Source organism: Pyxicephalus adspersus, chromosome 2 (assembly GCF_032062135.1).
Source record: "Pyxicephalus adspersus chromosome 2, UCB_Pads_2.0, whole genome shotgun sequence".
Classification (NCBI taxonomy): Eukaryota; Metazoa; Chordata; class Amphibia; order Anura; family Pyxicephalidae; genus Pyxicephalus; species Pyxicephalus adspersus.
This window is the reverse complement of record NC_092859.1, coordinates 92,427,213-92,443,063: the sequence shown is the minus strand read 5'-3', so window position 1 is coordinate 92,443,063 and position 15,851 is coordinate 92,427,213. Positions and strand designations below refer to the sequence as shown.

General features: G+C 38.8%; 2 protein-coding genes across 3 annotated transcripts in view; one reads left to right on the top strand and one right to left on the bottom strand.

Moving 5' to 3' along the window:
* Positions 1-6,532: 6,532 nt before the first annotated feature.
* DNAJB9 (DnaJ heat shock protein family (Hsp40) member B9) lies at positions 6,533-12,199 on the bottom strand. Of its 2 annotated transcripts, none has more exons than XM_072401511.1 (3): positions 12,105-12,199; positions 9,625-9,852; positions 6,533-8,944 (listed from the first exon to the last, which is right to left on the bottom strand). In XM_072401511.1, the coding sequence occupies exons 2-3, from the start codon at positions 9,839-9,841 to the stop codon at positions 8,496-8,498; spliced, it is 666 nt and encodes a 221-aa protein (XP_072257612.1). In that variant the 5' UTR covers positions 9,842-9,852; positions 12,105-12,199; the 3' UTR covers positions 6,533-8,495. The 2 variants fall into 2 exon arrangements, with proteins under 2 accessions (XP_072257612.1, XP_072257613.1); XM_072401512.1 differs by lacking the exon at positions 12,105-12,199 and adding an exon at positions 12,050-12,089.
* Positions 12,200-12,464: 265 nt separating this feature from the next.
* The window catches only part of THAP5 (THAP domain containing 5), an 8,680-nt gene continuing 5,293 nt past the window's right edge, over positions 12,465-15,851 (top strand). Inside the window, 1 exon segment of the mRNA XM_072401510.1 lies at positions 12,465-12,686. The gene's annotated coding sequence lies outside the window, so the exon portion shown is untranslated.

Below are 15,851 nucleotides of genomic sequence, written 5' to 3'. Positions count from 1 at the left end.
CCTAAAAAGGTAAGTATTAGTTAAAAATAGATTTTATATTTTTTTACACATGGTGTGGTGTTGTTATTTCTAAGGCTGTTTTAACCTTTTATAGGAGTGGGTAAGGAGTAATTTATGTACTCATTTCCTAGTGTGGGGCAGCGGTGGATATTTGGGGGCCCCCTTACTAAAGTGGCTTTGGAGATTTCAAATAATATATTATATATAACGAAAGGTGATTGATGGTTAGATACAATGTTTTTTTATATTTAGTGTATACTGTTACTAAGTGTTATTGTAGTATCGTAAATGGACTCTGTGTTACTATTTTAGTCAAGATGTCTATGGTGCTTTAGCCACACTCGGCACATGCCTTGCCTGCTTGACCACATCCATTGTTTATTATCCATTTTTGGCACTTTAAAAAGTCAAAATTTTAGCTTGCACATAATTAAAATGTTGAAGTCAGCATAGTGTCACCTCATTCACTAAGCACACTAATTAAATTATAATTCATTTAGTAAATCAGCCTCATTTTATCACCTAGGAATAGAAAATTTTACATGAATTAATCCTTTCATCAAATACCGCATCCCCTATATTGAAGTTAAGATAAACCAGTTGGGGATTTCAGGAGGGGGTTAACAAATAAATCAGAATAATTATAATTATTGAAAAGATTGCCATTTTATGCCCTTGGTGTACAAGTTTGTAACAATAAACCATAAAAAGCTTTGAATGGAAACACTTAAGCTATTTTCAATGCTAACAAATGAAATTTACTCAAAGGACATAACAAAGACTAACAAAGAATAATCCAAATAATTCATTTGGCCTCTCCCACATTTGAGGCATGGGGAGATTGACCAATTGACTAGACAGTGAATTCACTAGTTCAAAAATAGAATGTCCCTTTTACTGACGCGTTTCGCCTGACGGCTTCTTCAGGGGATTTTTTGTAGGAGAACATTTTTCAAAGGCTGGAATAATTTGGTGTCATTGAAAATGGGAAACCATTGAGGTAAGTATATATCTGAATATACAACGCTGTCTCTGTAATCGATGATGATTCGATCCTATGCAGAGTTCAGCATGTAGAGGTGCAGCAGAGTCGTGTGTCGGGGGTGCTTAGTTACCAAAACATTTTGATTTTTATTTAAAGAGGGGGATAATTTTGTGATTAGGAATTTAGAAGATTTAGATAATTTATGTACATCTATATGAGTAAATATACTGTTAAAAGCTTAGTTCACGAATGTGTGGATATTGTAAAGCACATTTTTATATATTAACCTTCCTCATCAACAGTAGAACCTTTCTGACTTCTCACTTTACTGTATGCTTTCTCAGAATTGTTACCCCAGATAAAAGATTTAAATTATTTCAAAGTCTCAGGGAACCTCTGCTAAAACCAGTTCATTGGGTGTCAGTGGGTTAAAAGCCCATTACATTAGTGGTTAAAAGAATACTCCATTTATAATTGTGGTCTGAACAGCTATCAAAGACAGGTAGTCGCATTACCGCATTACCACCTCACATCATCATTTTAAATACATGCAATACATAGACATTATTCCTGTACACCCACCATGTGACACAAAGCCTAATTAATGATCACATGGTGTCTGACTACCAGGGGCATTGCGTTTGTTTCAATCCATTAGAGACTGCATAGTGTAATATTTAGTGTCAGACACACTTGTGATGTGGGAGGATGAACAACACTCAGCCTGCATAGATAGATAGAAATTAGTCTTGTCAACCCTAAAGTGTGTGAAGAGGGGTTTTCTTTGGTTAGTTATGGATGAAGTAGTAAACCCTACTATGTATTTGAGTTTGACACCCCTGCTCTAGAGGGACGCTGGTTGAGAATGGCTGCTACACTGTATATGTCAGTGAAGCCTTTATTTATTCAGGTCATTGTATATCTAGTGGTAAGTAGACACATTTAACTTGTTCGTGTGATGTAAGATGTTTCATACTTTTCCAAGCCTCTTAGCTTTCCAAGAGCATCAGTAAGGGTAGGCATCATTGATCGTTATGTGTGTATAATAAATACTAAATTTATAGTTTTTTTCTGGACCCAACAAATTAAAACACAGCTAGAAAATAAGACATGAAACTCACTTGTGGGTCCCATGGCAGCGAACAGTGCACTGCAACACCCATTCCTAGGTGCACAAAGTAAACTATAAAACACAAAGAGCCACCCCATGTTTAAATATAACTAGAGATTATAAGCACATATTCAGTGAAAACATGAGTTTCTCATAGACATGCATAGACATGCTTTGGCCACTTCTAGTCTTGGTCCTTTTCCTGTCTGGGAAAGTTTGAAAAAGCAGCACAGAGAGTATGCTGCAATCAAATTAAAAAAATATATGTATTTTAATCAGTGGAAAAAATCTTGTGCAGCTAACAAAATAGATTTGAAGAGAAACATTAAATAATAGTTAAGTGGTTTCAAAGCAGCTTCCTGGAGGAACTATTGGAACCATGCACCTTGACACTCACCCAGTGCTCTGAAAATAAATCTTGTTGATTCACAGAATTCACCTAAATCATGTGGGGCATAAAACCATAACTCTAAGGAAACTCACAGTCAGTCCCTGTCTGACATTTCTCACCATTGCTCTATATGCTCATTTGCTCATGGTGCCACCTAATTAAAGTCTTACTAGTAGGAGCTCACAGCACCCAAAATATATCAGTACATATGTACTTACTCATTTCTATTCTGTTCCTACCATTGTGTTACCCACATAATGGTTAAAACTAAAATTAATGATACTGAGTAGTTTCAGAATATACCAGTGCCAGCATGCACATTTCTCACAACAGGTTCCCTATAACATTTCCTATATCCTGTGGTTTTATTTTTTGGAACACAAACATCCTATGCAATGTTATGACCTCTTAAGCTCCGTACACACTTGCAATTTTTGTCCTTGGAAAGGATCTTTCACGATCCTTTCCAACGACAAGGGAGTGCACGATGCATGAACAATGCTGTACATACAGCACCGTTCATGCTCTATGGAGAGGGGAGGGGGAGAGCGACGGAGCGGCACCCTGCTGCGCGCTCTCCCCTTCCCTTTCATTAGGATCGGCTGTCGTCCATCGTCCGTGGATCCGGCAGGTCGGTCGTCCGGACGATGGACGACACCGACTGTACACACGGCAGATTTTCGCCCGATAATTGGCCGATGCCGATTATCGGGCGATAAAAATCTGACGTGTGTACGTAGCTTTACACATTCCCACTAGGAACCTTTTTCTTGTGTTTATTCTTTAATTAGGAATATTTTCCACAGCTACAGACAAATATGTTGGGGTAGATTTCTTGGCACAGACATAGTAAACATTTATTGTTACTGTACACCATAAGATAACAGTCTTTGATAGTCTGTCATTACATTTCACAGATTTTTTTTGGTTGACTATTCAAAGACTTTGGGTAGAAGTTATTAAAAATGCTGGTATAGGAATGTGAATATTTAAATCAATACACTATTTCATTTTCTAGCTAGTGAAGATTAATCATTCTCTGTTTGGCAGATGTTATTTCATAATGGTTTACAACTAGCTACTGGCAGTCCGCCACCCACCGCAATAAACAATTTTGGGCATAAATAAAAAAGCATAAATAATATACACCTGCGGCATTGCTGGCACAAAATGGGCCGTGATAAAATACAGTAATAACTATGAATTAACACTACAATCCAGATGCTTAGCTAGTTTACATTATACACATAAATAATTTGTTCACAATATTTTAAGACAATTTATTGGTTGTTCAGCAGGGTAATGCACCATAAACTCTGCATTGCCTAATGCGTAGAAGTGTTCCACTGGTACGCATTTATATGCAAATATAAACATTACCACTGTGTAACTTAATGGCACTCTATCATTAATCACAGGAAATCACTAGGCTTTTATCTACACGTGTCTACTAAGATCAATTTTAAAAATAAAATCTGATTTAAAAGGAGTCTTTACTGATAAAAATATGGAAAGTTTACTGAGCTTCCTTCTAAAATTGCCTCTTGCCTGACCATCTTTAATTGCACTGGAATACTCCAGTTTGAAAAGTCAGGGTAAAGATCTCCTGATCTGAACAGTGGTCCCAGATATCTTGTATTTATAGATTCTGCTAAACCTTTTTTATCACTACTGCTTGGACCATAAAAAAGTGGGCCAGGAAAAGCTTGTCCTTAAAATTTAAAGCACACCTATCACTACAATTTTACATTTTACAAACGGATGGTGAACCCTTTAATGTAATTATTTTTTTTTTTAATACTTTTATGGCAGTAAAGACTGAATGGGCCACAGTCTCCTGGAATTTTCTTTTTTACATTTTTAGGAACAGTAACAAAAGTGTACGTACACAGTAAATGGGGATCAAATCTAAACCATTCCCTAGGCTTACTTAATGATGCATCAGGTTGGCTATATCCTTCTATATAGCAGATGGATATTGCTCTCCTAGCAGGCATATGGGGACACTCTATACCTGAATACCGCTGTAAAGGCTACATGAAACATAGGCTCTATTAAAATATACCTTTGAGGACAGGTATATGGGAACTCACTATAGCGCAGTAACACAATAGTAGTGGCCAGTGGGTAGAACCACAACACAGCAAGGGATATGGGCAGCTGAAACACCTGGAAATGTAAATTCTTGGGCTTTATATTCATTGGCTGATAAAATATTGGTGGTGGGACTGGCAAGTATTACTACTATAATATTGATTTAATTATTTTTTTTACTGTAAAGTTACTGGAGGTCCAGTTTGTCAAATTAGGACACCAGTTGTCCAATTAGGTGCCATCAGGTTAATGCGTGTTTATGTTGTGTGTTATCATTCTGTACATTAGGGCATCTCCTTTCATGTTCTGAACCAGCAAAATAACAAAAATGAAAATAAATGTTTAAAAAAAAAAAGAATAAGTCCAGTCTTAGCTGTTTATGCTGACATTTGTCGTAGTATTTTGTTTTTAATGTTGCATTTGAACTTCTCTTTTCCTACTTTTCCTTTGACCAAGGAGCTGTAGAGTAATGCATTTTGTGGCTGAAGTTTAACGTTACTAGAGCTGTCTAACAGGAGGCGTATTGGACCTAATTTTGCATGGAGTTGAAGAAAATTATTTTGACTAGCTCTATAAAGTTGCTGAATATGCTCTCTGGCTTCCCTCCTGCAGTTTACTTCTGATGAAAGTGATGGTTAAGCCAACTGATGGTATCCGAGGGATGTACCACCAGGCATTGTTTCCTTGAATTATTTACAGCAACATTGGGCATTTTACTGCCCTTGTAAGGGGGAACATCAGGGGGTCTCGCTTGATGCCTTAAACTAGCCTGAAATAGCCCTACTGTGACAACCAAATGTTGGCTTTCCAAAACATTATACATTAGAAAAACCCCAAAGTACACCACTAAACAAAAATGTCACCTACACAAGTTACTTAGCTATCTGCTGCCATCTAGTGAAACAGTGGGATAATTTCCCACGGTACACGCAATGAAATCTCACAGCACACTAATGTGCAGCAGCAAAGTGGTTGGGAATCACTGCTTTTTACAGATACCAAACTAAAAAAAAGCCTTTATAATAAAACTTTACTAAAGTATGGAAATATCTTAGATTGAAGACAATCCTATCATTTATTTTGTTGAACAATAATGATGCACATAAAAAAAAAAAAAGTTAGTCTTTCCACCAGGTAGTAAAATAGTAGTAAAAATGAGCACTTTCGAAAAGTACCACTACCATCCAAGTATTATTGTGTATCGGATAAAAATGAATGGCATGCGTTAAAAAATGTGTTACTAGTCAACAATTGAGTTATGCATATTGTTTATGTCTAATCAATTTTATTCTTACCTTTGCCCTTATTCTCATTATCCCCCAGTTCTTGTTCTTTGTCATTTTTATTGTAAACAAAAAGAGAAAATATTTCAAAGCAATTGAGTTAAGCAAGCAATTATGCGGCAGTAGTCTAAAGCAATTATCCCATGCAGAGTGCAGGTCCTCTGCTCATGAATAGTGTTGTGCTTACAACATGAGAAAAACTGAGCACATGTGAACCTTGGCTGACGAGTGTGGATTGAGGGCCGTCCAAAAGGAAAGAAGAGATTACTTAAACCCAGAACCAAAAGGTAAAGGATAATGCTGTAAACTTCTCAAAGTAAATCTGGCAAGGGGCATGGTTAAAATTCTTGCTACCCATCGGTATTTATAAATGAACAATAAATGTAAGCTCTGCAACTAAATTTATATAATTTTTAAACAACGATCAGGAGTCCAGAACTGGGGTTTAGTAAGCATTACATATGTGGCAACAAGCTGGCAATTGATGAAACATAACAACAAAATGTGCTACAGTAAGTGTTTTATCCCCCCAAAAAACTAAATATAAATCATTTACCTGAATTTTTGATTACCCTCTTTACATACAGCACTATAAAGTACAAAGTGTGACATCCAATACCCAATTATTGAGGCTTGTATAGCTTAAAAAAAATAAAATCACAGACAAATTGAAATTGTTAATGTTTATTTTACTCATATTCCATGAATCTGGACAAAATAGCATTTTATTATCCATATGGAATATGCCAAGAAAGTGCTATAACATTTAAAATAAAACACAAATAGAACATTTGATCACTTTGCACAAAACAGGTAAAACAAAGCACACAAGGTATTGAAAAAATATTGCACGTTTCAAAGTGTTGCACAGCTCTAGCTGGCTTGAACAAAATGTATTGCTTGAATTGCCATGGAAGCCAAAGTATTCCCCTTTATGTTGAAGGGAACAGATGTACATTCTGATAAGGCATTTTTGTAAAGACTAGCAGGGTGGACTGCAATACTAAGCAAAACATGAGCAAGTCTCAGGAAGGCAAAGCCAACAATTATTTGGTGTTTAAATGTACATGTTACACCACACAACCCATATTCTACAAGGGAAGAAACCTTTCAAAAATTGGCTTTCAATACTTTGAATTTAAAATTGGTATTGATTCTGGATATTTGTGGCACATAAGGATGAGTTACCAAAACACAAAGCCTTAGATTAGAACTTTATAGCGTTGTCATTTAAACTTTGTTTTTAGAGCTATAAGCACCTTATCCTCAGAGTTCATTACTTGGCATATGACTGACCCTCCGATATCGAGCAGGTAAGGTGGTCTTGACATCTCATGGTAAACAAGTTACCAGTGACAACTATATTCCATCTCAACCTATTCACTATAACTGAACCTTTGTACACATTTAAGGATAGGATTTCTTGAAAAGGGGACATTTAGCATAGCAGAATTATCTAAAAGCAGCTATTGAGGGAAGAGGCAGCTAAAATGCAGTAATGTAGTGCAAACTGTAGTGCCATGTAGAAAAGAACCCCAACTAGTAAGTACAGAGAATACTTCTACAAAATATTTTAGTTTCCAATGGATGTGAGCAGACTGATTCATCCACTGTCTTCCTGTACATGATTCCAGGGAGGAACTCCTCCTCCCATTGTTTTATAAAAATGATTTTTTTCTTTACATAATAAAACAAATGAAAAATTCACAGATAGACAATGGATGTTTCAAACCTTGATAATTGATAGTTCTGACCATAATCTGCAAATTGATAGGTAGGAATGACAGATTTAGATTTTCTCAGCAAAAACTTAAAGACCAAAACACAAAAATTTTGTATTCTCATAACTGTATGGGATAAACAGATAATTAGATTTATAAGTAGAACCTTGAAAAATGTTCCCCCTGTCAGTTGTATAGGCGGTCCTAAATTTTTATTTACTCAGCTTGATGTAAATGTGGTAAGAATAGAAAAGGTATGTAAAGAAAAGATGTGAAAAAAAATATATCATTAGTATTATATATACACACACACACACACACACACACACACTTTTAGTACATTATTTCATTTACATCCATTCATATTCTTTCCATAATTTACACCAAGCTAGAAAAAAAAAAACCACAAGACTTGGGTCATTTTCCATGCCAAGGCAATAGCACTAGGGGTAATAACTGGATGCACGTGTTCTGATTTGACAGGAAAAGAGTAGTTTAACATTGAGGAGGACTGTGATGCATACGGAAAACTGAAGAGGGACCAAGTTCTTCTGCACTTGAGCTTTAGGAAAGAAAAATATTTATGCAGGCAGAGAAGCATTAGGAAAAAAGACCTACTGGAATATACTAAACAAAGTTCTGCTTAATTTAAGAAATGTGGAAATGTCACAACCAGTTTAGCCATTTACAATTTTTGAGTTTCTAAAATAAATTATCTGTATGTCAATAAATTTCTATAGCACCCTATTACACAGTCTTTTGATTACTGTGCTGTACTAGGCATTTTCCTGCTATTAGCTGTATGCTCATTGAACTGTATGTTGGAGTAGTGTCAAAATGCAAACTAAAGCTTCTATTGGTAGTTCATAGGCTCTTGTGCAGCTGTGCAGAAATAGAGCTTTTGTGTCGATTACTGGCCTGAACAATCTGTGTAGGTTGTAACCATGTTTCCTCTTCGCTGAGTGACAGTTCTGCAATGTTTGCTGGACCCCTGAAATCTTTGTTCAGTTCTCATGTTGTGTCGTGGTGAATCCCCAAGGCTACCAAATGTAAACATTTTTTCCATATCTTCAAACATGTCATTAAATAAACCTCCACCGAAAGCAAAGTCATCAAAGTGGCGCCTGTGCCTGCTAGATGGATCCTGGTGGCTCCTAAAATGGTGGTTTTCAAAGTGCTTTTTGGACCTGCTGTGCTGACTCTCTCCAAAAAAGTCAAATTCTTTAAGGAGGTCATCAAAATTGAAATGTTGGTGGAAAAATTTTTCATTTCCTCCTCCTCTTCCACCATTTGCAAAGGCATCATGGCCAAACTGGTCATACTCCTTTCTTTTATTTTCATCCGAAAGGGTCTCATATGCTGAAATGCAAAAGTTAAAAAAAAAATGAAATAATTTTAATAATTACATTTTTATTTAACTACACTTTTATTGTAAACATATGCACACACAAGTGTCCTTACTAGTGACTGCTGAAGGTGGAGTACAAATGCATATTGCAAAGGCCTATTGCAAATGCATATTGCAACTGCACAGGGCTAAAGACTTTGCTAAAACACAGTGCAGCTGACATTCACTGAATTAGTCTCTGGTGGAAAATCAATTCCTGTCACTGAAACACATGGACCTGAAAGATTCTCTATTGGTGAATGTTTCAGTGAATGCCAGATGCATTGCTTTTTCAATAGAGACTTTATGTATTGCCAGTGTTAAATCTAGTTAGTGCGAAGAAATTCCTACTGCTTGCTAGGAAATGTAATTTTACTATACCAAAACCTAGGGCAGGAGAAATCTGGTGGCCCTGTGGACAGCTCCAACAGCCATGTGGGTGTTTAAATACAATGTAAGGATTTCATGTTATTTATAGAATGACCCTGTGTTAAAAGGGAACCCGCCAGGACATGTAAACTGGAGACTTCCTAACAGGAATGATAACCCTGCAGTGTGCAACTTTAAAGTCAAGGCAGCAGCTGCAGTTTTAGTATTTCTGTCCCAAAAAGTTCTGTTTAAATATAGAAAGTCTTTTAAATGCTAAACATACCTTCAGCTATTTCTCGAAATTTGGCTTCCGCATCTGGGCTTTTATTTTTATCTGGATGATACTTCATTGCAAGCTTGTGGAAAGCTTTCTTGATCTGTCGCTCTGAAGCATTTTTTGGAACTCCCAAAATGTCATAGTAAGTCTTTTTTGCTAATATGACCTCAGAAATTAATAGGATACAAACGGCAAATGTGACCACAGATTGAGCTGAAGCCATCACTGAGGTCCCTGCAAGAGAACCAATAAAGGTATGTTAGGTACAAGGCAAATCACAAAGTTATTGCATGTTCCTGGCAGCAGTTATTCTAACATAAACACAACTTCTGCAAGAATGTGTAAATATCTATTCAATTGAAAAAGTTATACTCCACTTGTAATGGCTGGAAACAGCAATTGTCCTTGTGGTATGTTGGCAGACAACAGTCTTGAATCAAAATTTAAGAAAAAAAAAACAAAAAAAAAAAAACTTTACAAACTTTTTCAGAAAATTTGAACTTAACCGAAAGGTCAGTTGAGCTTCAAGCAATTCATTCAGTTCTATCATTGACAGTTGGGTCATCTTTTTATAAACTGAAATCTTTTTATATAATTGACGTGTTTTTGTATGTAAACACAAAAAAGTGTGGGGACTGGGTGTAGCAATTACAGATTTTAGCTGCAGTGTCTCAGCACAACCACAAAATACAGGGAGAACCCTCATATGTTGCTGAACAGAATTTAGATTCCCATCTGCTTTCGTAGACCAAGGGCTTATAGAAAACTATGCAAGGTAGACACCATTGATCATAGTCCCAATAGAAAAATGTAAAGCCACACAGGCACACATATGATAGTGCTAGATACTTTTACTATATTGCTCCTGGGATTTGATCTGTACCAATCACACAGGGCTTGTAACTTTCCACTGCAAACACCAATGTTCGCAGCAAATCTGTTTATACAAAATGATATCTTTATGGTGAATTATGTTGGTCAGTATGGCATTTTTTTCTTCTTTTTAGAACACAGAAGGATGACCCCACCCAAAACATTTTTTTATGATGATCAGACTCTGGAAAGTTGATTTATTCGTAGGGTCCCTATATCTTCCAGGGGACTCTAATGATTATTGTCCCAGCCTCTGCCGCTACATAAATTAGTACGCAGATAACGGGACCCCCCAGGCATTTTCTGTAGTTTATAGCAGCAGTCACCAACCTCAGACCCGCGTTGGCAGAGTGGGCAGATCTGGCATCATGACATCTCTGTGGTGGAAGTGTCTGAAGTGTAGAAGTGTTTGAGTGACACACGGCTCCCCGCACATGCGCGGTCAGGAATGCGTGCATTTGGTGGTGCTCAAGTCTGAAAAGGTTGGCGACCACTGGTTTATCAAGAACTCAAGCAAAACAAAACCCACCATTTGCAACCAACCATTGCAAAAATGAAAAACCTTTACGGCAGATGATTAGACAACATCTATTTATCTTACACATAAATGGACAGACTTGATTTGAAAAGTTGGCTCACAATTTAGGTGCACTGAACAATTGAGGCATAATACAAAGACGATGGAAAACTTGAAAGTAGAAATACCGTGGGGGGGAGGGGGGCTCACACAATTATTGGGGTTACTGGATTACAAGACAACAACTAGAAACTTTACATTTGTCATGTGTTGCTTTGCCCAACTACAGCTTCTCCCCATCAGCTGAATAGAGATTTGGGTCAGAACACCGGCATGGATCCTCTGTGAGGCACAGCTGTCAGATGTCACATAAAATCAATGCAATACAGAAAAAGAGCTATATACGTATGTGTTAGGGTATTTCTGATAACAGAAGCGGTGCTAGAAATATGTGGGGGGGGGGGGGGGGATCACCACTGAGCTTTTGAAAGTGATGGTCACCTGGCTGTCACATTTACCTTGTATATCAATCATAATACCTTCACTGGCTGCATACTTGTTGCTGATCATGTAGGGTGAGCCCAGGAACTAACATTCAACAGTAGTGGCCTTCCTATTAGTCACAGGACAGGGTAATCCCCTGCAGACTTCTATTTCCATATATACAGCACTTAATAGAATATTAATAATGACCTGATCATCACAAGTCACAACCGAACCCTGAGATCAGCACAGGGCGCCCCAGGGTGATATCTCCCCTCCTATGGTGTGAGACTTCTCCCACCTCCTAGATTGTAAGCTCCTCGGGGCAGGGTCCTCCTCCTGTGTCACTGTCTGTACATGTCATTTACAAGCCCTATTTATTGTACAGCTCTGCATAGTATGTTGGCGCTATGTAAATGCTGTTTAATAATAATAATGCTGCTGGCCCCCAATTCAGCAAGGCTCTAAGTACAGGGGAGTCCAGAAGGATGGCAGCCCCCAGCATAACACTGACACAAGCACGGGAGACCCTGAAGTGAGGACAGACCGAACACTCACCCCAACACAAGAGCCCCTAAAGCAATGCCAGCCCGCGCACAGCCCGAACACTTACCAACTCCAGCACAGACACCTCCGCCAGCCAGCTCAGGACTTTTCTGCACGGACACCCCAGCCCCGCCTACTTAGCCGCCAGCTGCTAGGCTACACGACACACTCCGCTATTGGCCGCTGTCTCACCACGTGATCTTAGGCGCACGTGGAAGGCTGTTGTTACTTGCAGACCAGAGGAGACGTCACTTCCCCTGACAGCCTCTCGCGCTCTGAAAGAGACAGCAGAAACTACTTGCGTCATGCACGCGGGAAATCGGCCAAATGGGAGGGGCTAGTAGGCGGGACTGGCTACTGAAGCCAAAAGGACGCCAAGGTTTAGTAGCCAATGGGTGAGGACCAAGAGTGCGAATTCTAGCAGTAGCAGCTACGTGTGCTTTTGCTATTAGTGTTGTACCACTTATAATCAAAAAGTATAGTGATGTCCTTTACAGACATGTGTTAAATATAAGTGAGCACAGCTGTGCTGCTAAGGTGGTAGCTGTGGTTTAAGCCCTATATAACAAGCTGTTTAGACGGTGGCCATAAAACTGCCCGTAACAAAAATGGCGGAGCAGTGGCCTGTTCTAGTGACAGCAGCTCCCAGGTAAGTTGCTGCTAATGCCTTGAACGTGTCAGGTGCCCGCATGTGGAAGAACCGTGCAGGGTCCCGTGTTCAGCGTGTTCGCTGTGCCCCGAGTGGAGTGCATGTACAGTGTGTCTGTGTTACAGCTGCCCTTGTCCTATTAGGTGAGCGAGCTGTACGAACAAATATTTAGATCTGTCCGTGTATCATGCACAGACAATGGCTGACCCCGTACACACCTGCTTGAAGTTCTTAATTATGTTTTATTTGTCATTGTGTGACTACACATAAAGATTTTTTTAATATGAACTGGGCCCAAAGTAACCAGACCTGACTATAGTGACGCAGAGGTCATGTAAACAATACAGGCTGATTGGTTGGTAGGGGCAATCAGGTGCAATCACCGAGGGGTTCTAATGACTGGGTATTTGGAATTCTGTAAAAGTGTAAAAATATTTTAAGCAATGCTTTTTCATTTTCTAATATTTTAAAAATATCATAAGGTTCAAATTAAATAGAAAACCTTTTAAAATAATAGATGAGCTGTACATTACCTGTATATTGGGTTCTTCACTTTGGTGGTGTGGTTGTGGTTTGTTTACCACCTGCTAAGACTAGGAAACGCTGCCGCATGGGGGACCACATGTAGCATCTTCGTGCCGCGGCCCCATGGGGAACGAATAGGGGAGCAGTGAGAGGTACTTGTATCGCTCACTGCCGCCAGATGTCACATCTATAGACATTGGTTCTTTTTAAACCAGCTCTGCTGTGCAAGATATTGAATAGCTGGCAAGGTGCCAGTCGCAGGGAGCACACAATTGACCAATCAGGCGTCATGTGTGACCCTGCCCATAAACTATTTAACAATACCAATTTTCCAAGAATGAAAGTGAGGGCAAGGTCCAGAATCATTGGGGTAACAACACAGTGCACCCCACCTTTGTAAATTAGATTAGAGGGGAAAATACAAGCAGGAAGCATCCCATAGTTTACAAAATCTATCGCCTATGGGATCCTGTATGCTGGTTAGTTTCTCATCGATAAAGATAAAAATCAACCTGCGTATAAATTGATAAGTTGCATTTTCCAAGCACAAGCAATAGTTTGTTTTGTAACAAGTAAGACATAAACTGCAAATTTGTACAGTGCAATAGAAAAATAAGGGGACTTAAATTGTAAGGTGAACCAAGGATCTTTCAGGATCCAGACCAGAAAAAGGTTGTCCAGTTGCACTTGTTTAACATTTAGAAACCAATCGGCAAGTCCACCTTTGGGAACATCACCAGGCATTTGACAACCACTGAAGCAAGTACTGGAGAGAAGGGGATGAAGTCAGTCTGGAGAGGCCCATATACCTAAGCATAACCATCTGAAATGCAGATTCGTGTGTATGAACATTGCACAAACAGGAGAGAGTAGATGACCATACCATCTGCTGTTTATCTTCTGACTTGTCCATGCCCAAATGACAAGTTCTCATCCCATAATTGTGTTTTCTAAATCTGGGAAAGTGGAGAAAGATGAGAGTACAGTAATGATATAAGCTTAGGGGCATATGGTTTCAAATTTGGTAAGTGCAGCCAACAAGGCTTTCTTATGGATAAGTTGTAAATTTCCTGTGTTTATTTGAAAAATATCTAAAAAATAGGTATTAGAAGCATGGTGTTTATCTTTAAAGTAGCCAAAAAAAAACAGCAGCAGGTATAACTATTTGATAAAGGAGACAACCAATGTCTCTTTTGTCAAATAACTAATTCCCTGGCTACTGGTAACTTTTTGTTTAAGCTTTAAACTGTATGTCACATGTGCTGTGTAGCTTGGAGCTCTGTGTGTGATGAGTCAGTGCTGTGCATCGGAGCTCATAAGCTTCACCTTTTTCACAAAGCAAAGTGAACATTCAATTTGCTAAATCGGCTTCAATGTCTCCACATTTGCTCTATTTGTTTCTGCAAATCAGTGAGATCTTCAGGGCTTGTGGTAAAGCTACATACACACGTGCTATAATTGTCGTTGGAAAGGATCTTTCACAATCCCTTTTAATGACTAAGGACTGCACGATGCATTAACAAATGCTTTACATACAGCATCGTTCTGCTTTATGGAGAGGGGAGGTGGAGAACGATGGAGCAGCATCCTGCTGTGCGCTCTCCCCCTTACCTTGTATTAGGATCGTTCGTCGTCCAGCGTGGATCCGCCAGGATGGTCGTTCGGACGATGGGCACTGTACACACGCCAGATTTACACGGACCATTGGATGTGTGTACCCAGCCTAAAGGCTCATAAGTACAAACTTTCAGTTCTGTAGGAAGGTTTGTGCTGTAATACCGTTTTTAAATAGAAAACAGTAACCACGCTGAGAGCTCTTTGGTTTATACCATTATCAAATGGATGTTCTCCCTCATTCCTACTGCCATGAAGGTCCTGAGCCCCCAGGAGGGACAGGAATGTCAGGGACACATGGTGGCAGGGGGGTTGCTGGAAGTTTACATTCTAGCATTGGCACTAACTTTATAGTTAAGGTGACAGAAGCAAAATGGTTAAAGCAGTTCTATATTACATTTTTGATTCCCTACTAACCTGAAACACTCTAACACCATTTTTAATTCACAGTAAGCCCTTTAAAACATGATTTTTCATGGTGACCCTTAAAAGTGTGGCATCTGGCCTGTTGGCGTTCAGTCAACTTTGTGTAGGTTGAATGTTAGCAGCCTGACACTTCTGCTGTGGAGAGCTCTATTTTGTATCTTTTTCACTCACTCTACTCAGCAAGAACAAGCCTCTGCTCTTACTGACAAATTTCCTACACCTTTTACACAGAGCTATCCTCATGCAAACAGTGAGGTCACAGAGCTAAAGTTCAGATCATTAACTATTTACTGCCCACTGGAGAGCTCTGGTATACTAAAGTGTATGCTGTATGTGACCTTATTCACACTAACCATTTTTGCAGGTGGTTTTAAAGGAAGTGGGGTCAAAGTACATGGGAACTAGAAAGTTTAATCATAATACAAAAAAAAAATGAATGGGACATACTAAGGGAGCAGGCATTACAAGGTTTGAACAAAGTAAAGTGGGACTGTGGAAAGTGGGCACAAATATAGTGGTTACTGGGCATCTGTGACATTAACAACTGGGAACACTACAGTTTTCTGCGTCTTGCCTTCTTATATTTTGATGCTTTGGCTA